Here is a 26,728-nt window from a genome sequence, read left to right as displayed (position 1 = left end):
AATAGTCATACTTTTATATATTTTTACTCAGGTAAAAGACAAAAATAAAATGAATACAAAAAGTTATTTTAAGTAAATGTAACTGAGTTAATGTAACTAGTTACTAACCAGCTCTGATAAGTGAGCTGCTCTGCTTATGAGAACTGTTAACAAGTGTCATGCCTAATGATATCTGGCATCAGAAGTGTTCCTTTGAAACTGTAAAAAAAAAAAAAAAAAAAAAAGGCTATTGACTAATTTGACTAATATTTCAGATATTTCCAAAATTTATAGCCACATTGTTGGATTACACAAACATGGTGCCAGTTCATGTAATTCAAGCAGCTGCTGCACTGTTACTAAAAACAACCAAGGGACAAAGAATAAAAGCCCTGGATCCCACTTCCTGACCCAGACAGACGCTCCTTTACACATAACCCCTCCTACGATACCTGACTGCAAGCTGCATTTAACTTGAACTTTGAATTTGCCAGTGAAAACTCACAAGGCCACAAGCTGTTTTTCCTTCTGGGGGTTTTGTCCTCAAAGGCATTTCTTCGTACAACTGTTCTTTCCTTTGCTGTGTGCACATGAATCGCTCTTGGACGCTTTTGCACACCACCTTATCTTAGACTTCTTTAAGTCTAAAGCAGCTTATTTTTTGGTTATTTCCTCAGCAAGAAAACTTTAATTCAAAAGGGTGTATATCTCATCATATTTTTTGAGCCAGAAAACCTTAAAATGCTCAAAGTGTTAAGAAATTGGTGGAGCTAAATCACACTCTCTCCGCTATTGGTTTCAAAGCAGATAGCTAATTTTAAAGCATACGCTTCTCAGAAAAGAAAACCTTTTGAAACTCCACCCTCCTCCCAAAAGAAAACAGGCCACCATACATGGACAATAAAGTTTTGTCTGTAACAGAATTGTCTTGACAGAAAAAAATGATGTTCTATGTCTGAGCCCATTACAGTATATGTTCTTATGGACAACTAAAAGGATGTGACATAAACTTTGATGCAAAGAAATGAACTGAATTCGATGGCAGTATATACAAGCTTAGAAGGAAGAAATTCTCCTTCAAAATAAAACAACAAAAGCCCTCTTTATTAGAAACAGGTTTTTGCCACTGTATTAAGAAAGCAACTGAGAGGGAGATTAAACTTTATTTCAGCTGTGGGACACATAGCAGGGAGTAATTAGCTTAAGAATGAGGTGACTGTGGGTGCTTGTTAGCATAAAGTCTACTAGTAATAAATGCAGTCTTTACTGATGCTTAGCTGTAGATTGTTGTTCCATTGTCTGACTTAAATAACAGTATTACAGTGCAGATGCAAGTGTTTTGTTTTTTTTATCCGACCACATCTGTAGCATATGGTTGAATTATGCTTTTAGAAAAAAAAAAACAGTATTTCAGTGGCATGATACACAATCTCTATTTCATTAGTGTAGTTTAACACTCAAAAAGAAAATGTACAGGTTATGTTACGGAAAGTGACGAGTGATGAGTGCAATGCTCGCTAATATAGCATCTTCTGAAGATACATGAATTTGAAGATGGACGTGGAGATGACATAGTCAGGTTGCAGATTGCCAACATTCTGCATTAGAGGGATTTGATGGATTATTAAAAGTAAACCCTAAAACTAAATTTATTTAATATAAGAAATGCATGTGTGCATGTTATTTGCAACTATGTGTAACTGACTGGCTTGAAAACAAGAACATACAAGTTAATTAAAATAAAATGCAGAAATACAGTTAAATTAGGTATGGTCGACTTAACAGCTATTGTTCAGTTTAACCTTTACCGACCGAGTTACGCAGCTTTAATTGGCTATATGTTAAAAAAAACACAATTAGAAAAGTTAAAATAAGTTATAGCTTGGTTCATGAGTAAATACGAAAAAGAGTAGAGATCATTTATACTTTCAGTTGTTGGGAACTTTTCTCTTAATAATCAAGAGGACATGTGACAATAGAACGTCAAAAACTGTGTATGTGTGTGTGTCCGTGGGGGATAATTTAATTAACTAAATTACAAAATTGCAAATGTTTTTGATTCCGTAAAAATTCAAAAAATATCCACTGGACTTGGTATCGCCACCTCTCCAAAGCTTCCTGGAGAGGTGGCGAAACCAAGTCCAGTGGATATTTTTTGAATTTTTTGAATTTTTACGGAATGACTATGACCTGTATGACTGAGAACCTTCATCAGCAAATGTTTTTGAAGCTTTCTGGCTCCAAAGTATCATTGTAATATATATATTTGATTAAAGAAAAAGCTGTTTAATAATTAAAGAGTTAAAATTGTTGATTCCTTCAATCTCAGTCTGGAACTAAGCCTTGTGTCCCACATGGCAGGTAGCGGCTCTCTCTCCTCTAATGGTGAAAGCTGCTGCCTTATAGAAATTGTAATTGATTTGATGGGCATCTCCGCTGCATAGCACCAAATCTTTAATAGTTTGCCCTCAGCATAAAAACAATATGCTGCACGGAGAACTTGCTTCAGGCTTCTCCGGTAACGGATAAGCCATTTCTGATGCTTTTCTGTAACAGTTCCTGTTGTCGACCACAAGTGGTTTAGAGTAATTGGTGTGAAGTTGATTTTGGGTAACAACTACGTCCTTCTGCAATCAAAAGGTTAGGGTATGTATGGATTTACCCCAGAAATGATTCTGAGTTCTCATAAGCCCACTTTCTGAAACAGGGCCCAGCATCACATTAGAGCCGCGGTTCTCAAAGTGTGTGGCGCGACCCACTGGTGGGGAATTGAGACGTGACAGGTGGGGCGCGCCAAGTTCCGGTGTGTGTGTGTGTGTGTGTGTGTGACTATAAATGTAGAACGTGTGAGAGCAAACTGTCCTTATAGCTGTATGTTGCCGCTTTTTAGACCAATCAAACCCACAAAGTAATCATTACTAGCCTACATGCAGTCTAATTAAAAGAACATTAGATATGAGAAACATTTCACCTGGAACTGAAGTGCCAAAATAATTATTGACGTGACGTCGGCATATTATTTGTAACGGAATAAACTTTCGCGCCCCAGTGTTGCCAACTCAGCGACTTTGTCGCTATATTTCAGACCCCTCCAGCGACTCTTTTTAAAAAAAGCGACTAGCGACAAATCTAGCGACTTTTGGAGACTCTTACGTGAAAGCACGTATCGTTCCTTTTCTTGTCCTCCAGCGGCAGGTGCTGCCGTGGGGCGCCTCCTCCGTCCCAACCCCGTTCTCCCCCGCTATCGCAGGAGTCCCTCTCAGCGCTGCAGTCAGAGCAGAGACACAGCATGTTTAACTTTAGCGTCCAGACTGCAAATAAAGCGCACATGCGCCGGGATTGACGGCGCAGGTTGATCATAAATAACTGAATTTGAAATATTTTATTAGTTTATTATGCAATGAAAAATAAAGTAAGTATATTTTTTCCTATTCTGTCTGCAGCACCTGCTGATTTTAGGTCTGCTGAGGAGGACCAGTTTATTGAAATGACGTCTGACTCCACCCTGAAGCTCAGGTTTAATGCTCAGACTAATAGTGAATTCTGGTTAGGAGTGGAGAGGGAGTATCCACTCATCGGGCAGAGAGCTGTGTGCATTCTTCTTCCCTTTGCCACATCATATCTCTGTGAGATGGGCTTTTCAGCTGTTGCTTCAATGAAAACAAAATACAGATCTCAGCTGAACATTGAGCATGACTTGAGAGTGGCAGTATCAAGCCTGCAACCCCGTTTTGAGAAACTGTGCAATGCAAAACAGGCTCATTGCAGCCACTAATGCAGGGATAAATAGAACTGTCTTGCCAGATGGATTTCACTTCTTTTCTTTTATTAACAGATTGCAGAGTGGCACTTTAATTTTTTCTATCTTTGAGCTTGATACAAATTTTGACACAGCTGCATTTTTATTTTCTTCATTTTTTAGCTTGCTGTTATTTGATGTAGATAGTTTGTATTTAGATACTACTTGTTACTTCAGTAAAATTGGAACATTTTAAGATTGTTGCATATTTCATTAGCATTGTGTTGGGGCGATGGGGACAGGCGGGGCTTGAAAATTCCCCCTTGTCCAAAGTGGGGAATGACAGAAAAAGTTTGAGAACCACTGCATTAGAGTAACAAACATTCTTTAAACTGGAGCAGAAATGACAACATTCTGGATGAATTCTTCCAATGTTGTAGAGCTTCAAATTAAGAGGGAGTGATAAGCCACTCTACTTTTTTTTTGGTCCTACAGGCAAAAAGAAAATCGCACGGAAGTCCAATGAAAACATCCTCTCTAAATTTTTATTGTTTTCTGAAAAATAAACTGTCTTGGTGGCTGAATTTGACCCAAACCTATCCAGCTCACAAGTTTTGTTTCATTTAATGTGTTTTTCTATGAAGGTGTACATTTCTATATGTATGGACGAGGGAGGGAGGGAGTAAACTGAGCTTTTCTTGCTCAATGATGTGATGTTCTTTATACTTTACCCGTTAAAGCAATAACTATTACAGCATGTTGTTAGGGACAGGAATGTTGTTTTGCTATGAAATCCTAAATGCCATTTTACAGGCCACTTGTTTTGGAATAGTGCCATGGATGTGCTCATTTTTATATGTGGTCAGTGAGCCTCTAAACTAGATCCACCCGCCAGCGGCCAAAATCATTTTTGCCTGCGAGTGGTCTAGTCTCGATCAATATGCCCCGGGCCCTAGAACTGGCGAGCCAATCACAACGCAGAGATGTGTTTTGAATTTTTGGATGCAAAGCTGTACAACGCTGGAGAAAGCACAACAAGGTAGATGGCAACAACTATTAAACAGTTCTCCTTTGACTCAGCTTTGGGATCAGTTTTCTTTTAAACGTGAGCAGGAAGAGGCTCTACGCTCATTCATTTTTTAAGAAGGACGTATTCACCGTTTTAACGACAGGCTGTTTGTTTGCACTCCCTCACCAGCTTTCTGTCGTGCTTCGTGACTACGTCACAGTCAGTTGCGTTCATTGGTCAGAGCCAGACATGGGCAATGTGGAGTCAACAAGTCATCTCCATGTCATGTATTTAATCTACCCAGCCAATTAACCAGGTGAGTCCAATCTGCACAGGTTAATTCACGGTGAAGATTGGACTCACCTGCTTCAGTGGCTGGGTAGAACAAATATATGACATGGAGATGACTTGTTGAGTCCACATTGCCCATGTCTGGTCAGAGCGTTGGCCAATAGGCACAGACATCGTTTGAAAAACAACGGGTTGTTCTCATCAACAATCTTCCAATGTCTCATTCATCAGGCCCAGACTAAATTACACATTTATTCTCACATTTAGTCTGGTTTATCAGGCTATGTATATAACGCTAATCATTAGCAAAATGATTCAACTGCAATGTCTAATACCTTAAAATGAATTCACCTTGATGTAAATGTCATTAAATATGAATACTGAAAATTCACTTTGATATAAAAAAAGAATGCACTTGTGGAGGAAAAAATCTTATGACTTGTCACATGTACTCCTGTTATATTGAAGCAATTATTTCTACCTTAAAAGCAAAACAGCATGGTTGCTAAGAAACAGTGGGTGACTCATCTTGACCCAGTATCACCTACCTCTTTTTTCCCCAAGGTAACTTTTACCACTGTGAGGAATTAAGGGTAGACTGAGCATGCAACTGAGTGATTTGAAATCCCTCCATAGGGTCCCAGCCTTCATTTTATAGACTTAAATCAGAGTTGGAGACTTTACTGTAAATACTTTTGTCATAGAAGGCTATCTCTATGCACTTATGCATAGTTTGCTGCTTCAAATTTCATATTAATCTATGACAACTTCTGGCAACCTTTTTTTTTAGCTGATTTTGACCTGTTTCTCCCATACTTTTTTTCACTTTTCCTACTTTAGTACATTGAAAATCAAAGATTTAAAAAGGTATGAAATATGACCTTTAATAGTATATTAAATACCAGTTGTAAGGCTTACAAAATCAGCTGTTAAATGGTTGTCATTGCCTTTTTGCTGGTTATTCATTCTTTCAGCTATATGAACTAAGCACTTGGGTGTTCAGGTTAGACCAAAGGAAAATCAAGCAGCTGATAATTTGATTTTCTGCTTCATAACCACTCTTATTTGCCGTGTGCCATACAGTAAAGCTGGCCGAATCTGTATGTAATTTGCTTTTATGCTCAAATCGCTGAGAGCTGAATTTCAGCATTGGTCCAGTAAAGAGAAAAAAGCTTATGACAGTAATTTCCTGCTGTTAGAGAATAACTCTGTACATATATAAGCATATAAGCAGGGGAACCTTCGGTGCATGATTTCAAACCATGACGTTTTAGTGTATTACCAACAGTACCCTTGGAAACAGTGGTCCCAGCTCTTTTAAGGTAATAGTCCAGCTCCTCCCGTGTAGTTCTGGGATGATTTCTTACCTCTCATTGAGACCCCACGAGCTGAGATCTTGCATGGAGCCCCAGTCCGAGGGAGAGTGATGGTCATATTTAGCTTTTCCCATTTTCTAATGATTGCTCCAACTTTTTTCACCAAGCTGCTTGGTAATTTCCACGTAGTCCTTTCCAGCCTTGTGGATGTGTACAATTTTGTCTCTAGTGTCTTTGGACAGCTCTTTGGCCTTGCCCATGTCAGTAGTTGGATTCTTCCTGATTCTATGGGGTGAACAGGTGTCTTCATGCAGCTAACGACCTCAAACAGGTGCATCTAATTTATGATAATAGATGGAGTGGAGGTGGACATTTTGAAGGCAGACTAACAGGTCTTTAAGGGTCAGAATTCTAGCTGATAAACATGTGTTCAACTACTTATTTGCACTGGTATCATACAAATAAACAGTTTAAAAAATCATACATTGTGATTTCTGGACAATTTTAGACCCCTCCATGATTTCTAAGAGGGAGAACTTGCAAAATAGCAGGGTGTTCAACAAATACTTATTTTCTTCACACACGCACCCACACACACACACACACACACACACACACATATATATAAAATATTTGCTTTACTTTTTTCTCAAAATGCCATAAGCAATTAGGAGATAGAGCACTGATCACTGTTTGTAGTAAAGAGGAAATCTTCTTTTGGACAATAGTGAATACATCTAAATTTTTTTGCAGAAGAAGGGTGGACGAGCCCCAGACCTGTTCTCAAAGCTCCGGCCTTACGTCTGACAAGAGGAGGCTACAGAAAGCATCCCTATGGTAGATACTGAAGGTGCCCTAGATCTGTCACCTCAACTTCTCTTTTTAAGCCTTTTTTCAACTTTTAAAAAAAAAATGTTGTAACATTCTCAATTTCATCATTGGATTTTAAAACAATTATAAAAAAATATATGTGTCATTGTATCCTGCTGTATCCATTAAATTATACACCTTTGAGTCTCTTTAATATTCAACAAAGTCTCCATTAACATGAGGGTTGTTCTTTAAAATAGGTCTTTAAATTACTCCTATTGTCCCTATTGTTGTGATTTCATGGTTGTATGCGATTGTGTCAGATTGGTTTCCATTTATTGGCTTTACTGGAGTTCACACACCATCCTTTACTCAATCCACTGCATTAGACAGTTTCATAGAATATTTTCAAGAGGGCCAAAAGGCATTTGTAACATTTGAACATAACAGAAACAGCATGGTAATTTATGCCTGTATCAATATGCTTTCTATTTTGTAATTACCACACAGTGAGCACCCCAGCTTCACCTCCTGTCTCTGACTACTTTATTACTTTTAACTAAGACTTTGTTAGTCAGCCATTATATCCATGTACTTTCTTTTATTGGTGTCAGAGAGACTCTGGATGGACAGTAAACATTTATTGCCAGAAAGAGAAATATGTTAGATGCACAATGTTGCAGCTTCAACCACAAATTCCCCACTTCAGAGCAGTAAACAGTGAAGTGTTTTATTCCCACCAGTCCAAAGTAAAAAGCAAGCATCCTTTAGACCATAGCAGATTTATTGGACACATACAAATTTTAAACTATTAGCCAAAATCTATCCATTTTAGACTTACCTCTATTGTCAGATATTTGCTATCTGCTTCTCTGCGACTCTCTTATCTAAACTACCTGATTGAAAGTTAAAAAAAAATAAAATAAAGACTAATGCAGATAAACTGTTTCCTTGGATATTTAACCAGGAACTTTATGTTCAAAAAAGCACAATAGTAACAACCCAGAAGACAACAACACTTTGCTCTAAAAAGAAAAAACAGAAAATACTGCTTTAAAGCAACAAATTGAAACCAATCTTTCAAGAATCAAAAAACTGAATGTAAAGAGTCTTGATGAGCTAAACATCATTAATAACTTGTCTAATATTGTGAACCCTAAGCTATTAAATAATCAATTGAACTTTAAATAAGTATATAGAGCACTGAAAACTGAAATAAAACGTACCGTTAGTAATACTGTAATTTCAGAAGACATTGAAAAAAAACATTCTATTGTTTGGGTTAAAAGCATTTGCCAGTGTGTAATCCATTGAGTGTACATTGTTCTGTGTGTAATCTGTATTTATACATAAAACATTTAATAAAAATAATTTTAACCTCGACCCAGTCTGGAAACTTAATAAATAGTATATAATCAAACTGTAATTTCTTTGTTTGTTTTTTAATTTTATATATATTTTTGTTTGTTGGTTGCTTTCAGAAACCAGCAAAAAATGTTAAAAAAGACAATTAGTAAGTTTGCCCAAAATGATTATTTATTGGATCTTTAATCCAAAACTAATAACTGTCTTTTTGCTATCTGTGCTCTTTGAGTTGTTACATAAACAGATAGTGAATCATACTGAGTTTCCTATGTTTAACGTTTAATAGAGGTAAGAACTCCTCTATTTTATATATATATATATATATATATATATATATATATATATATATATATATATATATATATATATATATATATATATTATAATAATATCTGAAATATACTTGCCAAATTAAAAGATCTGTATATCAATAATCTACCTGTATGTCATTAGTGGAAAGAACCTTTCCTACAGAAGTCAGTTGCTGTCTGCAACATCTCAGCATCTATGCTAAACTCCTTCTCTTGGTGCATTTCTTTCATGCAATATCTGCATGTTCCAAACACCACTGCCCATGTCTGTTTAGCCATTTGAATTCTTTTTTGTGATTAGCACACCCGAAGCCTGACTCTGATTAAAGACTGTAGATGACGGGACTAAATGGAAGACTAAACACTAAACAGGTAACCCGATTTCTAATCCCAATTTAACCATGAACTGCTAATTTTCACTAATAAAAAAAAGTAAACCTGCTCAATTTAACCTCAGATTAATCTCCCTCGATACCCCTAACCACACTCATAAGAGATTCAGCTAAACTGATGTAAAAGAAATGTTAAATTTAATTTAAAGTCTCTAAAATAATCTGCTAACTAAACACACAACTAATCACTCCTGATAAATACGTTTCTCAATAAATGCCCTTTTGTTTATATTGAATTGGTTTACTTTTTTTCTCTTTATCATGGAAAGATTGTGTTTTGTACCTCGTACACACTTTTCACTGCATGCAGGCTGATAGACTGTTATGTTATATAAGAGATATGCAAACTTTATACCAATGACCTGTTCTCTCTTATAGATATTGAAAAACACTGTAGTGTTTTGTCTTCAGCGCAGAGAAGAACACAACAGGTGAGTGGGTAGCAAAAATATGAAAAAAAAATTTTCTGTCTCTCATGTTTACCACCTAGCTGTTAAAACATGCTCAAAAGTCATCTTAAACTGCTAATTCTATGCAAGTTTTGTGTTCTCTTGTAAATGAATTTGAGATCTATCAGCTCTTAATGTTTAGTTACAGCCCCTTAGAAATAAATCCAGTTTTTGAAAAGATGCAACCATACGAGCAATTTATATGCAAACAACGTTGAACAAAAAGGAAAATGCTGTATAATTTTTCATTCTGTTTACAAATATACATATAAATATTTACAGATACTGTATACAGGAAATAGTTCAATGCATTTGTTTCCAGCCACATGAAGTCATGGTCAACACATCTGGATTGAGACTATTGTTAAACAATATTGTTTTAATATTACATATTCTCCCATTTTGGGGCCATTTTACCACATCACACACTTTGATCTAAACTGCTTCATTTTAGCTTTGTCCGTATGCTTAGTTTTTATCATTCTTGACAGTGGAGTAAAGGTTACTCACACCCCACCATCTGGGTTTTTTTCCAAGTTTGATGATGCTGCCACAACCATTTCGTGTTCATGTTTCGGTGCAGTGCTAATTATTTTTAATTTTTTTGTTTGTTTTTTGTAATAAAGTAGTTCTTTCATCTAACCAGAAATCTTTCTTTCACCTTTGATTTGGCATTTTCCAATCTGTATATGGAAACTTTGATGGCTTTTTTACAGCTAATTCTCCACCAAGTACATATTAATGGAGAGCGGATCGAACAGTTGTCTTGTTAAATTGCAGTATTTTTTATTACAAATTGGAATTTCTTAATTCAATGTTTTTAAAACCAAATCGATTTTTAAAGTTCTACTGTGTTCCCAGTCTCCATCATGTACCTCTTTAATAATGTACTTTAACAAGTCAATCTGAAAAACTGACACAGAGAGAAAAGACAATAAGTTTGGCGCTCAGACAAGGAGGAATAAAACTCAGATAAAGTTTTAGCTACGATGGTGGAGGAGGGGCTGGAGGTGGGTTTAAACGGGGTCATCTGAATGAAGTCACAGCGCAACCACTGCCTGCACATTAGGTAGCAGACAAGTTGCAGATCAAAGGCCTTTTAAGATGAACTTTGGATGCTGATTGGCTTTCGTGGAGGTGTGGTTCAAAACTGTTTGTGTCATAGTTGAACTTCCGCCTAGGCTCCATATCTCCAAGCCCATTGCAGAAGAGCTGGATTGAATCTAGTTTTTTGAAGATAAAACAACACTTATATTAACACTATTTATCATTTAGGTAACTTGAAGACTGTTAGTCGCAGTATATTTTCTTGTAGGTATCCAGGGAAGAATTATACATTATGATTTTACCTGCAAAAAGAAAAAGTGTGTATACTTTTAATTTCATTTCACAATTTTATACTAATTTGTTTTGGTCTCTCGCATAAAATATAAGTTGAATTCATTGTAATTAATAGAGTTTATCATTTGAAAATGAAAATCAAGGGGTTCCAAAATCTGAATAAGGGTACCGGTACATAAATTCACCTTAAAGAGGGAAAATAAAAGATGAACTTTTTTTTTTTTTTTTTATATCCAGTGCTGGATCAAAACCCATGCATAAACTTGGGATGATAATGTTAAAGATTTTGATCACAAAAAAAAAAAACATAAAGGGGGAACCCTCAGAGTGTAAATGAGGAGAATGGGATGTGGATCACAAGCAGAGAAATGGAAGGAAACAGAAAGGAACCGAAACAAACAGTGAGCTAATCTACAGATGAAAGTGGTGGAGAATGGCATCAGATGCAGGTGTGCTAATCAGGGGATTTAAAACAGCTGTGGAAGAAAAAAAAAAGGCAACCTAAGGAAAGGAGACTAATTAACATAGAGGGAACTCAGCTGGGCTCAAAGGAAACTACAAATCAAGGTGGGAGAAATATACACATTTCAGGAAGATTAGCTTAAACACAAAGAGAACAGAATATAGAAAATAAGTAGGGAAGAAAAATTTTATAAATTAAGGTATTTGGCAACTAACAATAATTAAAGAAGAAAAATGTTTGGATATGCCAGGACTTCGAAACAATGATAAAGTCCTCAAAAGTGACCTAACGCAAGGAAAACATTACATAAGGATCATTACATAAATATTAAATTAGTTTTATAAAGCAACTTTTCAATAAGATGTGTGAATTCTTATTACATTTTTTAGATACAGAACAGGAGTGGGAGCTCCTAGTTATTTGTTAAATTTGTCTTCGTGTTAATATAAGCTGAAAACTACTAGGAATATGTTACAATTCTTTACTCTATATCTTTCCCTTTAGCTAAATTAAAGCTTTTTTTTTTTATCTGCAAGGCCTTTTTGTTTTCTGTATTTGTGTGCAGATAATTTCTTCTCAAATATTATCTGGTAATTTTGCAGATACTGTAAAAAATAATCCCTGAGGCCACACACCTGCTGATCCAGTCATAATTCCTCCTCTGCTCTACAAACCTTGATCCAGATGCATACTCCGTTTTGAAAATGTATGTGAACTAACACCTTAGTTGCTCTGTTGTGCTGATAACACAGGATAGGATTTATGAGCAAAGCTGTTGGAGCAAAGGATGCCGCATCAGTCTGAGCATCTGCTTCATTTTGAAGGGAAATTTCCCTTGAAATCGTGTGTTTAGTTGTGACCGCTAAGGCTCTGCATATCAAAATAGCAGAGGTACAAACCTTGTAGAAAAGCTGCGACGTTGCACATTAAGATCTGCTCAGCAACAGAAAAAACTTTTTACATACACCACCAAACTGCTGAATATTTAAAAAATAAGCGTAAATAATTAATAATTAATTAATTTATATATATATATATATATATATATATATATATATATATATATATATATATATATAGGTTTAGTATGTTTTGGTTAATTTTACTCATCGCATCTTTGAAAGAATAAAATGATGAGAGCAGTTTTGCTAAATAAAGAAAAGAATGGAGGATAAAAAGGTATGAGAAATCTTATTTTTTTTTCTTCCATCAGCAGATACCAGACTTGGTAATGTGTTATATGCATATTTTAATCAAGTGTATAAATTAATGATTTATAATCAACAAATAGCTTACTACAAAGAAAGTTAGTAGGTACGACACACGACAGATCACTCGTAGCTCTTTTGATCTGATTTTGCTGTAATCTTGGTCTGTTATTTGTGACAACTGTCCCAAACTAGGATCAGTGCAATTAATGGAAACATCCATCCATCCATTGCTAAAGACCAGTTGGGTCACAACGGGTGCTGGTAACCTATCTCCAGCTTTCTACGTGCGAGACGCAGGGTACACCCTGGACAGGTCGCCAACCATGCACACACACACTCACACCTAAAGAGATGTTTGAACAGCCAATTAACCTAACAGTCATGTTTTTGGACTATGGGAGGAAACCGAAGTACCCGGAGAGAACCCACACATGCATAGGGAGAACATGCAAACTCCATGCAGAAAGACCCTGGGCCGGGAATCGAAACCGGAACCTTCTTGCTGCAAGGCAGCAGCGCTACCCAATGCTCCACTGAGCAGCTGTTAATGGAAACAATAAGTTCGGTGACAGTGGCGTTGGATGTAGCAGTTTGCCCTGAAATCGAAGGATTGATGGTTCAAGCCCCAACTCCGATTTTCGGTGTCGTTGTGTCCTTGGGCGAGACACTTCACCTGTATTGTCTACTGATGGTGGTAGGAGGGCCGGGGGGACCCAGTGTAGGGCAGCCCCGCTTCTGTCAGTGAGCCCATGGCAGCTGTGGCTACAATGTAGCTTGCCACCATCAGTGTGTGAGTGTGTGTATGAATGGGTGAATGAATGTAGTGTAAAGCGCTTTGGTCAAGTCTCCTAACTTGAATAAAGGTGCTATATAAGTACATACCATTTACCATAAAAGAAAGAAAAGTAATAAGCATTCAAATAAAAAAAAAGGCATATTCTTAACTAATTAATATGGAGCTGATACCCTTTGGTTATGTAGCGGGGTATGATAGGGTTTTGGATACGAAATGGAAGTAAAAGAATTGACTAGTTGGCAGTCCAATCCTGAGCCTTATAAGGATACATAAACAAAATATGGCTATCCATATGTGGCACATATATTGCTTATCAAATTTGTTTACATTGAATTGGTTTACTTTTTTTCTCTTTATCATGGAAAGATTGTGTTTTGTACCTCGTACACACTTTTCACTGCATGCAGGCTGATAGACTGTTATGTTATATAAGAGAAATGCAAACTTTATACCAATGACCTGTTTTCTCTTATAGATATTGAAAAACACTGTAGTGTTATGTCTTCAGCGCAGAGAAGAACACAGCAGGTGAGTGGGTAGCAAAAATATGAAATTACAATTTTCTGTCGCTCTTTACATGTTTACAGTTCCACCTAGCTGTTAAAACATGCTCAAAAGTCAGTTGGTTTTTTGTTTTTTAGATAGCATTGTTGAAGGAGCTAAATTGTAACTTGGGGGGGGGAACTGTCCAACAGGATGAACTTACCATGAATATTGCTTGATTATGTTGAGTCTAATTTAGAAATGAACATTTCTCTTATGTAGAAATGCAGAAGGAAATCTTACAGCTTTTAAGTGATAATTCCAACTGTTCCTGAGATATGTGTACAATATTTATTTATCGTTGCATTAGTTTTTGATTTACATACATAAACAATATAACTTTAATTAGAGAGATCAGTGGTGCATCTTTCGTTTTGACTGTCTCTGTTTTATGCAATTAAAATTTTTCCCAAACAGCTGAATTTCTCTTGTAGAACATATGAATCCATTTTATCTAACTGATATCTTGTGTCCTTGTTAAATCCCACTGTTATAAACAAAACCACCCAGTTTAAATGGGATACATGAATAAATAAAAGTCAATAAAATACAGGAAAAATTGTAAATTGCCTTTATTTATCGACTTTGAAAAGGCTTTAAACTACAGCAGTCCTTTAAACACTGATGGTGGTCAGCTACACTGTAGCCATGCCTGCACTGAGGCAGATTTACAGAAGCAAGACTGCTATACAATTATTTTTTTTTTAACTCAGGAAACCTTTGCTTTGGTTGGCACCTCTTTTTGGCCCTATCTTGGCTGTCATCTTATGCATGTTACATTGTCAATTTGTTTTTGTAATTTCATCCAGGGCTTACAGAAGACACCTGGCTCAAGATGGAAGATTTCTCTCACACATTTTAATCTTCTTCAAAAGGCAAGGTTCTTGGGTAGGTATTTAATAATTAAAATTACTTTTTAAACAATGACTTACAACCTTTTATTGATTAGTAGAAGAATTGTTTTGGTTTTTTTTATTGAATGTTTGAATTATTTTGTAAACTTATTTACAGGATATTTTTCATGGTTGTTTTTACTTATTGAAAAAGTACTGTCACAGGGTGGTAATGAGAAAAAAAAAAGAAAACAAGATGTGTGTCATGATGGGTTTTCTAGAGTAAAGCCCAAGATGCAGAACACACACGGAGGCACTGGTAAAAGTCCAAAGAGTTTATTTAAAGACAAAAGCACATGGATAATACTGGAACAATACAGGCACGGAGCTGGTTCACTGGGGTCTGTGCAGGGAAAGGGAGATGGCTGGTAGCTGAGTTCATGTGAGGCTAAGCATTTAGCTTCAGGCTTAGCCTGGCAGTCCTGGATTTGAGCTTCCAGCTCACAGCAGAGAACATCAAGGGAAACACGAAGGATTTCTCAGGCTGAGCTTCCAGCTCTAGCAGGGAACAACAGGGGATTAACTCAGAGGATTCTTCAGGCTGAGCATCCAGCTATCAGCAGGGAACATCAGGGGAAAATCCACATGGGAACCTCTAGGGAAACTCCACATAGAAGTCGTCAGGTTTCAACCACGTAGGAATCTTCGGGTTGGCTCACCAGGGCAGTTTAGCAGGTTAGCTCTCCTTGAGCTTCAGGCTTGTGACTGGATTCCTGTGGTGCAACTCCCCCAGAGCTGCAGGCCAGAGACAGGTTGCCAGAGAGACAGCCCTTCCAGAGTTTCACGAAGAGACAGGAGGTTAAGCTCATCCAGAGCTTTCACGAAGAAACAGGATTCCTGTGAGGCAGAAACAAGGAAGAGTTAGAAACTGATCTCACACTAGAGATAACCAAGATTCTTCTATCAAGGAGGCTCAGGAAGCTAACCAACTAAGATCAACACTGCGGCGTTGAGGCAAGATCTGAAGTCAGCTTATATAGGAGAGGTCTTCTGATGAGAGGATTAGCAACAGGTGTGCAGGAAGGTTCCAGCTCCAGAAGACCCACGGCGCACTCTGCTGGAGGCAGAGGGTAGTCTCCAGATCCCCACAGTAACTCAACCCTAAGGGAAAAAACACAGAGCAGAAGAGGATCCTCGGCGCCCTCTGGAGGGCAAGCCTGAGGATCCTAACAGTACCCCCCCCTCAAGGGCGGATTCCAGACGCCCCCAGAAAAAGTCCAACAAAAACAAACAAAAAACAACCCACCCAGGGTGGGCGGAGGGGGCACTAGGGCGAGGAGGGCCAGAAACAACAGAAAAAAAGGTCCAACAAACAAAAAACAACCCACCCAGGGTGGGCGAAGGTGGAAACAGGCCAGGAGGGCAGAAAACAAAACCAGAGTCCAGAACAAAAAACGATCCACTTATGGTGGACGAAAACAAAAGAAAACCCAAAAACTTTCTTGGGCAAAATCTCTGGTGGCCGGCCGAGGGACCGGCAGCGGAACAGATTCTCAGGTGGCCGGCCGAGGGACCGGCAGCGGGACAGATTCTCAGGTGGCCGGCCGAGGGACCGGCAGCGGGACAGAGTCTCAGGTGGCCGGCCGAGGGACTGGCAGCAGGACACAGTCTCAGGTGGGCTGCCGTTGGGCCGGCAGCAGGACACAGTCTCAGGTGACCGGCCGAAATACCGGCAGCAGGACACAGTCTCAGGTGGTCTACCATGGGGCCGGCAGCGGAGGCGTAGTAGCTGCTCAGGAGGCTGACCGTTGGGACGGTGGTGAGGCCGATTCTCAGGGGGCCTACCGCTGGGCCGGAGGCTAGACAGATGCTCAGGAGGCCGACCACGGGGCTGGGAACGAAGCAGCGTCTTAGGAGGACCACCGCCGGGCCGGAGGCATGGCAGAGGTTCAAGGGGCCCGGCCGAGGATCCGGTAACGGAGCAAAGTCTTAGGTGGCCGGCTGCGGGGTCGGAGGCGAAGCTGACGCTCTGGGGGTCTGCTGCGAGGTCGAAGGCGAAGCCGATGCTCCGGGGTTCTGCTGCGGGGTCGGCGGCGAAGATGACGCTCCGGGGGTCCACCGCGGGGCCGGAGGCGAAACTGACGCTCTGTGGGTCTGCTGCGGGGCCGGAGGCGAAGCTGCTTCTCATGAGGATGACGCCCAAACTTCAGCAGGTATCCCCACAGGGTACCCCGTCCCCTCCTCGGCAGCTCAGGACCAGGCTCAGCAGCAACCGCCGACTGCGGATTAGGAGGAGATTCAGAGGAAACCACCGACTGCGGCTCTGGAGAAGGCTCTGAGGAAACCACCGACCGCGGCTCTGGAGAAGGCTCTGAGGAAACCGCTGACTGCGGCTCTGGAGGAGGCTCAGAGGAGACCGCCTACTGCGGCTCAGGAGGAGGCTCTGAGGAAACCGCTGACTGCGGCTCTGGAGAAGGCTCTGAGGAATCCGCCGACTGCGGCTCTGGAGAATGCTCAGAGGAGACCGCCGACTGCGGCTCAGGAGGAGGCTCTGAGGAAACCGCCGACTGCGGCTCAGGAGGAGGCTCTGAGGAAACCGCCGACTGCGGCTCAGGAGGAGGCTCTGAGGAAACCGCCGACTGCGGCTCTCTGACAAGAACAGGGGAGCCCGCCGATTGCGGCTCTCGGTCAGGAACAGGGGAGCCCGCCGATTGCGGCTCTCGGTCAGGAACAGGGGAGCCCGCCGATTGCGGCTCCCGGTCAGGAACAGGGGAGCCCGCCGATTGCGGCTCCCGGTCAGGAACAGGGTAGCCCGCCGATTGCGGCTCCCGATCAGGAACAGGGGAGCCCGCCGATTGCGGCTCCCGATCAGGAACAGGGGAGCCCGCCGATTGCGGCTCCCGATCAGGAACAGGGGACACCACCGGCTGTGGTTCCACCTCTGGAACTGGGGGAGGCCACCGACTGTGGCTCCACCTCAGGAACTGGTGACACCACCGACTGTGGTTCCACTTCTGGAACTGGAGGGACCACCCATGGAGGCTCAAGTTCAGTCTTTGAGGTGGCTTGAGGCGTCTGTGGAGGACTCTTGGTGGTTTGTGGCCTTTGCTGAGGGGCTCTTAAAGGCATTTTTTCACCAACTCCACTTTCTGAAGCCCTCTTAAGTGTATGCTCAGGGGTCTCTGGACGGCACAGGGCAGGCTCAGGGGTTTCTAGACGGCACAGAGCTGACTCAGGGGTTTCTAGATGGCACGGAGCTGACCCAGGGGTCTCTAGACAGCACAGAGTTGACTTAGGGCGACGCCGTTTCTTACGCCGAGGGGTTTTAGGAGCTAGGCTAACCGGTTTATTGATTGAATCTGTCAATAAACTAACCGGTTGAAAAATATGAATACCAGAATGAATTACAGGAACTGAGGCTAAAGAGTCAGGCATGGGGTCAGGATTAAAACTAACTGGTTCAGGATCTAGATAAGGCTGGCGTGGAGCTGAATGTGGTGGCTCGAAAGGGGAGATATCCTCTCTATCTCCATAGAAAAAGTTCCATAGATCTGTCTCATGGATGTGGGGAGCTAGATTATCAGGCGAGAGAACAGGTCTAGATTCAACGGTGAAGGGTGCAGGTGTCTGATCAGGCTGGCGGGGAACTCTAACTGTCTGAAGTGAAATGGATGGGTCAATTTTGAGTCCTTTAACGGATGGGGCTAAATGAAGGTCTTGAATGTGAGAACAGAGGCTAAACTGGCGCGGGGAGGAACTGGAACTGGTTTGAGACGCTATGTCTAACCCAATGGCTAGTTCTATGAGATCCTCGAGGTTACCTGGTTCGACGTAACAAGAAAGCTCTTTTCTAACAGATTCATTTAAAGCTAAGAGATAAGCAGACTTGAGTGCAGACTCGTTCCACCCGGAAACGGCTGCTCTACCCAGGAACTCGGAAGAAAATTCAGCTACGGACCTATTACCCTGTTTAGAATTCAGAAGGTTGCAGGAAAAGGAGAAACTGGAGGACTGACTAAAGGTTTTTTCTAACTCCCGGATGAATTTCTCATATGTGCAGTTTTTCTAGTTTTAAGCGGAAATTTTGTCTCCACCCATTCAAGGGCTTCACCAGACAGAAAAGAAACTACAAAAGCAATCTTATCCTTATCATTAAGAAAACAAGTAGTATGAAAACTAAAAAATAACCGACACTGAAATAGAAATCCCTTGAGCTTACGTGGGTTGCCAGAAAATCTCTCAGGCAGTGAAGGACCAGGTGACGAAAACGACGGACTGTGTTCAGACCAGAAAGGAGGGTTATCATCATCGGCGTCGCCAGACCCCATTTACTGGGGCACGTGCCCCAGTATAAATGAGCTGTGCCCCAGTATAAATCTCATGAATATTTGCAACAGTGATACATTTTTTTAATGCATCAAATTAGATAATTCCAACGGGAGGAGACGTATATTTCTACTCAAATGCGTAGCAAGTGTGCTGTTATCTCCAAACTGAGGATGTATTAGCGCCCCCACGTCAGCGCATGTCACTGCATGAACTGCAGGTAAACTAACGCGCTGCTCTCATCTGAGTTGGATGGGACACTGTGCGGCCGCGACGCATTTTTTGTTCTGGTAACGTTTCTTACCTGTCAATTTTATTATTTTACCAGTGAAACCACATGATTTATAGGCTACTAACTGAAAATGACTGCATTGGTTTGTAGATGGATATCAGGAAATTCCTCACACGAAGCAGAGACAGGGAAGCAGTAAAACAAGATGAGAGAGAGGGAGGTAAGGTCCCGTAATGAATTAGTGATTTAAGCAAACTAGTTACATTAGGAACATTATAAGCAATATGATAGATATTTACATAATTATAAATTTACGTTTTTTTAATGTTTGCTGTAGAGAATGAGAATGAAGGTGCTGGAGTAGGAAAGGGAGGAGGAGGCCAGACTGACAGACAAGGGACAGGTGAAAGACAGGAGAGAGACAGGAGAGACAGGACCATGAAGGTTATGAGGGAGCAACAACCAGCATCCACAAACAAGAAGGGGACATTAGTGACTTAGGGGGAAAGCATGATGATCCTAGACAAGTGAAGTTGTCCCACTATCCCCAGGACAAATTTGGAGTAAAAAAAACTTTAATTTAATTCAAAATGGTTTGAAAGCTTTTTATGGTTGAAAAAGAAAGCCTTGTCATCAAGGATATGCAGTGTGTTTTCAACTTGCTTGATAACACCATGTTCCCCACACTAACGCAGGTCATCCAGATCTCCCTCACCATCCCAGTCTACAGCTGGAGTTGTGAAAGGTCATTCAGTGTATTGAGAAGGCTCCACACTTGGCTGAGGTGCACAATGGGACAAGACAGGCTCCATCATCTTGCTATTTTATCAGTTGAAAAGGAAGAACTTTCTAAGCTGAGTCACAGTCTAGTGATTGACCGCTTTGCAAAAAGGAAAAATAGGAGGTACACTTTAATGCTCAAAAAATAAAAGAAAAACTTAGTTCAGGTTGAGTTAAAATTTCCCCTGAACTAAAACTCTGAAACCTAGGAATTAATGATTACTTCAGAATGTGTATAAGGAAACTTTTTATTTTTAAAGTTGGTAATGTCTTATTTTTTATAGTTGCAATGTTGAAATTGTTCATGTTTGTTAAAACAAATATGCTCTTACACTCATTAATATCTCAACTGGTAATTTTGGTAGGAATTTATCAGGGTGGGGCAGTGTGCTTGTCTGTATTTGTGTATGGCAGGAGGGGCATATGCGGTAGGGGGCCAGTGCCCCAGTAAAGCTTTGTGCCTAGCAACGCCCCTGGTTATCATCTTGACTCGGAGGTGACGTTACTGCCGGTGAACTAGGAAGCGGAAGTGAATTCGGGACAGGACGAGCCGCTGACGTGGCGTTAGCATTGTAGAAGTGATTAGAGAACGTTTGATTAAGCAGTAACTCACGGAGGGTTTGTGTGTGTTCTAGTATCTGAGCATCCCGTTTCTCAGTCCAACGGCGGAGGTGTTCTGCTGGGCTTTGTGTTTGGCCGCAGTGTTCTGTCATGATGGGTTTTCTAGAGTAAACTCCAAGATGCAGGACACACACGGAGGCACTGGTAAAAGTCCAAAGAGTTTATTTAAAGACAAAAGCACATGGATAATACTGGAACAATACAGGCAGGGAGCTGGTTCACTGGGGTCTGTGCAGGGAAAGGGAGATGGCTGGTAGCTGAGTTCATGTCAGGCTAAGCATTTAGCTTCAGGCTTAGCCTGGCAGTCCTGGATTTGAGCTTCCAGCTCACAGCAGAGAACATCAGGGGAAACACGAAGGATTTCTCAGGCTGAGCTTCCAGCTCTAGCAGGGAACAACAGGGGATTAACTCAGAGGATTCTTCAGGCTGAGCATCCAGCTATCAGCAGGGAACATCAGGGGAAAATCCACATGGGAACCTCTAGGGAAACTCCACATAGAAGTCGTCAGGTTTCAACCACGTAGGAATCTTCGGGTTGGCTCACCAGGGCAGTTTAGCAGGTTAGCTCTCCTTGAGCTTCAGGCTTGTGACTGGATTCCTGTGGTGCAACTCCCCCAGAGCTGCAGGCCAGAGACAGGTTGCCAGAGAGACAGCCCTTCCAGAGTTTCACGAAGAGACAGGAGGTTAAGCTCATCCAGAGCTTCACGAAGAAACAGGATTCCTGTGAGGCAGAAACAAGGAAGAGTTAGAAACTGATCTCACACTAGAGATAACCAAGATTCTTCTATCAAAGAGGCTCAGGAAGCTAACCAACTAAGATCAACACTGCGGCGTTGAGGCAAGATCTGAAGTCAGCTTATATAGTAGAGGTCTTCTGATGAGAGGATTAGCAACAGGTGTGCAGGAAGGTTCCAGCTCCAGAAGACCCACGGCGCACTCTGCTGGAGGCAGAGGGTAGTCTCCAGATCCCCACAGTAACTCAACCCTAAGGGAAAAAACACAGAGCAGAAGAGGATCCTCGGCGCCCTCTGGAGGGCAAGCCTGAGGATCCTAACAATGTGCTTGATACAAAAGACAATACAAATTAATTTGGATATTTTTTATTCATAAATTTAAATTATAATTTTTTATCATAAATTAAAAACATAAATGCCCAAACTAGATACTTTGTTTTAAAGTGTCATTGATAATTTCCTTGTAACATGTTCCTCAAGCTACATCTAAACCTTTTTGTTCACCTCTGATCTGGAGGGAGTCCATGCATCAGGAAACAGTTCTTGCCAGAAAGAGTCGGCCTCATTTTCACAACCAATCTGTCTCCAGCTGCACATCTATAGTTTTCATAGTTATTTTTTCCATGTCAAAGCTAAAAGTCATCTTAGATACAAATATCCAAATAGTTTAAGTAATGTTTTTTGTTTGTTTGTTTATTTTTTTTTCTTCTGAAGGATACATTGTACAGTGCTTAGGGTCTATGAAGCTTGTATCCCATCTCTTTGTCAGCAATCCATGCATGAACTATGTGGTGATTCTCGTCCATTAGGCATGCCTAGCCAGCATCCTGAGGCACAATAAAACACTGGCAGCTGTTTGTTTTGCTCCCTTGCCAAGTCTATCACCTCTGGTAATGTTGTTTACAATCCACACCAACCTTAGAAAATATGCACATTTAATAATGCTCTAAAAATACTTAATTATTAGGCTTTTGGTTCTGTTAAAAAAAGAAAAAAAAGAAGAAAAAAAATGTATAATAATATATATAATAATAATAATATAAATAATAATTATTATAATATAGATTATATATGTATACATACATATATATATATATATATATATATATATATATATATATATATATATATATATATATATATATATATATATATATATATATATATATATATATATATATATATATATATATGCTTTATATTGTTTTGACTGTTTTATTAATTATTTGTCTAAGTACTTTCCATGTATAGCTGTTAGATTTTATGAATTAGCGACCACTGAAGTGATTTAAACATAGGGATCAATAAAATGTACTATAGTTTTGGCTGAGGTCCCCTTAGATAACAACCTTGTTTCATTAAGATTGAAAGTTGCAACCACTAAAACATCCAGTTCTGGAAATGAGAACATGCCTCCCTATCCTTGAAGTGACCCCAGACAGATTAAACAGATGATATGCTAAAATCCAACAGTCATACAGATTTAGAGACTGGAGCTGGAGCTGTATATCCACCGTGACCCTGACTGAGAGCTGAGTCAGCAATGAATGAGAGTACATTTTTCAAGTGTCTTTTATACAGTGTTTTATTTTGCAATGTTTCCCTTTCTTCTACACAGATAAAAAGTTAGGCAAGCAGAAGCCTGACCGACTACCTGCAGGTGAGTCTCTGACTGTTGGAATTGCCCCTTTTGGTGGAGAGGGAAGTGATGAAAGCTTGGCAGGCTAATGCTTCCAGGACCCTTTCAGGAATGATGGAAATAACAGAGGAGGACCAGTTTTCCAGGTGATGGATCCTTTAAACACTCCTTGACTTTCTAAAAGATTTAATATAATGGCAAAATATTTTTCTTATATTTGTGGAAATACTTCTGTTGATTTGTTATTAATGGCATGTCCTCTAAAAGTCAAATGGAAATGAATATGTATGATTGATAGTAAACCTCCCACAGCTTGAGCTAATATCAACACATTCTCTGGTCATGTAATGATGCCATCTGCTCGTGTTGAAAATTTCTGGAAGAGAGCTAGATATCCTCAGTGTGCAGCACTAAGTGCTCGCCAGTTCTGCTAAGCGACTGCAAACAAATAAATGATGCCTGCCAAGTCCTGTGCTAAGTCTCTTATTTGCTTTAGTAATTGTGCACTTTTTGTTCAAAGCATAACAAAAGCTTGTCTGGAAGGGTCTAGGTGAGAGCGATAAGCTTTATCTTACCTCTATATCTATTTCAAGGACAAGTTGATTGTCTTGGGCTAAAAGCTGCATCTCCATACAAAAATGTCACCCTAGATATTGTAAGCTGTTTGACAGATTATAACCAGGGGATTCACAAAGAGACAGCCAGTAGATCTAGGAGAATTACCGAGCTACATTCTATGCACACCCAGCCCAAACATCAAGTGTTATTTATCATATTCAACAAAAACTATTCACATGCACTGTTATATGATTTTTTTTGTGAATATTTTAAAAACATTATTGTAGAAGTGCTTGAAGGAATAGACTTACCTTATAGAAATTTAAACATCTGCAGGGTTGTTGATGAGAAGATTATTTCTGGTGAAAAAAATAATGTAATCACAGTTAATACAGACTTTATTGCTCATAATAAATGTACAGTGCATTTATATGTGTGTTCTGCATTCAACCCATGCCTAAGGGAGCAGTGGGTAGCATGCAGCACCCTGGGGAGCAAGCCGCAGTCTTGGGATTGAGCCAGATACTATACAGAACTAAAGTAGGTGCTTTTTTCTCAAAGTTTCCTTGTTTACTTGCCGCATTTCAGCTTTAGTTTAATTACTAATGTATCATTTATTGTATTGCATAAGTCCTGCCCATACTCAGCAGGTAGCTGTTTCTGTGCTCTCTCTCCCATAGCTCCAAGAATAATATCCTTTAAATGCAGCGCCAGTTTGGGAGTTCTTGCTGTTTCTATTTTAACACATCATCCGGGCAATACCTTATTTTCTGATTTTAAAAAACAGTTGTGTGATGGGTCAAAGTGTTCGGGTGGGCTTTATTAATTTGGAAAAGCGAAAACATCATCCTTGTTTTTTCCATTACTGCACACTTCTCAGTTCTGCTCTCTAGTTTTTTTTTGTGAAGCCGAACAAACTTTGTTCTTTCTAAATCAATTAGATAAAAATACTCCTCAGTTGTTGAAGACTATGCACAAGTCTTTTGGTTGTACTTTTTTTTTTTTTTGCTATTACTACTCCCTCACTGTTTTTTGCATGAATGATTGTGATGGTAAGTGTTGTACTACAACAGCAGTCATGTTGGGGAAAACTGGTTTGTCTGAACCCATCAGTGTTTCAGCTTTGTCAAAATTCTCGCCAGTTATGGTACATGATGCAGCAGCCCTGACCCCAGGTTGGGTCAGGGCATCAACTTTTGGAATCAATTTTTTAGCCAAATAGTTTCAAAATAAAACTTAGTTGTTCTTAACAAAATAAAAAAAATATATATATTTAAATTAACATTCTTCTCAGCCTGCAGGTTGGCCAATTATTTCACACAGGAGATGGCTAAGTCTTAGGTGCCCATATGACTGTATATAACTCCAAACAATTTCCCACTTTGTTAAAATATTTTTTTAAATCCTCTCTTGAATGTTTAGCTGACATGTGCCTCTCAGTAAAAGACAATAATTTATTTCCTATGTTTGTCTTACAGGAATACTTTGTAGAGGATCGACTGGAGACCAAGTGGACTATAAAATTTATATAAAAAGTGCTCTTTTTCAGGCTTGGACCATAAAATATCTTTGGCTTTAGCATCTTTATTTTCCCTAAAATCTGGAGAATTATATCCACAATGTATTTTCAGCACAGAAGACAAGCCAATTGTTTGTCCTCATTAAAACTGTCCTGTTTTATTAGAATAAAATGAAGAAGATTCGTTTTTATTATGTTACAATTTTTCTGTAAATTTATTTCTAGACATTTGTATGGAAATCACAGAAGATAGAGGAAAAGACCAAGTAATCTACACATACAAGGACCTTAGACCAGCTTTAACATGCTCTTTTTAAAGTACAGGAGTAAGGTGCATTGTTCATCATTTCAAATTTTAAAACTCCAAGCTGTCCTTAGCTTTTGGTCAACTCTTGATATTTATCTGACCTCCTAACTGCATCAGTATGTTTTGTAAAAGTTAAGTCAGACAGATATTAAAATAGGTTTAGCTATTAACGATCATAAAAATGCTTCTTGTGGGATTCCTTTGCTGTAATAAACCTTTTTTTAGATCATTTGGACTAAACCAGTTGACATTCCCTTACATTTATAAGGAGCAGTATTACTTTGTTAACACTGATTTAGACATTTTAGTGATAAGCTATTTTTCTTCATGTGTTTATTTCTTGTTTCCTGTTATTACAGTTTTGTTGAAACAAAAAAGTTAATTATGGACTGAATTGTTTTATCTTTTTGTATGTTTTTTTATTGTTTATTTTGGTTGTTGCTGGCATATGGTGTCACTTTGTCAATTTCCCCTTCAGAAATAAATCTACTTAAAATTGTTGACCTCTCAAATACTTATTTTATCAATTATTATCATGTTCTGTTCAATTTTGAAAAAAATCAAAAGACTGGAATGGAGAGGTATTTTCATCTGGCCTCTCCTGTCATTTCTGACCTGACTTACCACAACCCGAGTCTGTACCCAGTTCTTGTAATAAATGGTACACTTAGAGCTGCCAACAGGAACATGTTAGTCCATTAAGAAAGTCGAGCCCACTGCAGGCATCCTGGCCAAATGTCACAGCCAGTTTACAAGCCTGCTGGTAAATCCTCCTGCTGCTTCGTGCAGCTTCTCCTCTAGTCATTTCCCCCAGGTCTTCATAATAAATGGTGCTCACTCTAGCTCTAAATATGGCATATGGTAATTAACAGCTTAGATTGATAAAAGCAATACAAGGTGCCCACTGTTCAAATAAATGTTCATAACTGACTTCTTTTTTGAGTTTGTGAGTTCAAATTTGATTTCCAAAACAGTAATTCAGTTTGCTCCTAAAGCAGGATTATCACAATATGTTTGATATTCCTAACCTGCATGGATAACAAGTCATATCTAACGCTGTAAATCATTGTTTTCTTATTGTTTTGGGTGGAAGTGGATTTCATGCATCCATACCAGGTATCCACCCTCCCCCTTGCTCTGATGTGTTTAATTCATTTGCTTCAT

The 26,728-nt window shown here is 39.6% G+C and overlaps 1 protein-coding gene across 20 annotated transcripts in view; it reads left to right on the top strand.

Annotated features, from left to right (window-relative positions):
• The window catches only part of khdrbs2 (KH domain containing, RNA binding, signal transduction associated 2), a 143,420-nt gene extending 117,357 nt beyond the window's left edge, over window positions 1–26,063 (top strand). For 2 of the 20 annotated variants that reach the window (XM_038296427.1, XM_038296426.1), the window contains exons 9-13: window positions 7,088–7,171; window positions 9,591–9,643; window positions 13,948–14,000; window positions 14,825–14,903; window positions 22,351–22,539. In XM_038296427.1, coding sequence (XP_038152355.1) covers window positions 7,088–7,171; window positions 9,591–9,643; window positions 13,948–14,000; window positions 14,825–14,903; window positions 22,351–22,491 — 410 coding nt within the window. In that variant the 3' untranslated portion in view covers window positions 22,492–22,539. Of the gene's footprint in view, window positions 1–7,087; window positions 8,315–9,590; window positions 9,644–13,947; window positions 14,002–14,824; window positions 14,904–22,350; window positions 22,540–23,159; window positions 24,279–25,216 lie in introns of those variants that run through there. The other 18 variants (XR_005281759.1, XR_005281755.1, XR_005281761.1 and 15 more) reach the window with 18 other exon arrangements.
• The last annotated feature ends 665 nt before the right edge of the window (window positions 26,064–26,728 follow it).

Source organism: Cyprinodon tularosa, unplaced genomic scaffold, assembly GCF_016077235.1.
Source record: "Cyprinodon tularosa strain WSP-4 unplaced genomic scaffold, ASM1607723v1 ctg37, whole genome shotgun sequence".
Lineage (NCBI taxonomy): Eukaryota > Metazoa > Chordata > Actinopteri > Cyprinodontiformes > Cyprinodontidae > Cyprinodon > Cyprinodon tularosa.
This window is presented reverse-complemented; position numbering and strand designations above follow the sequence as displayed.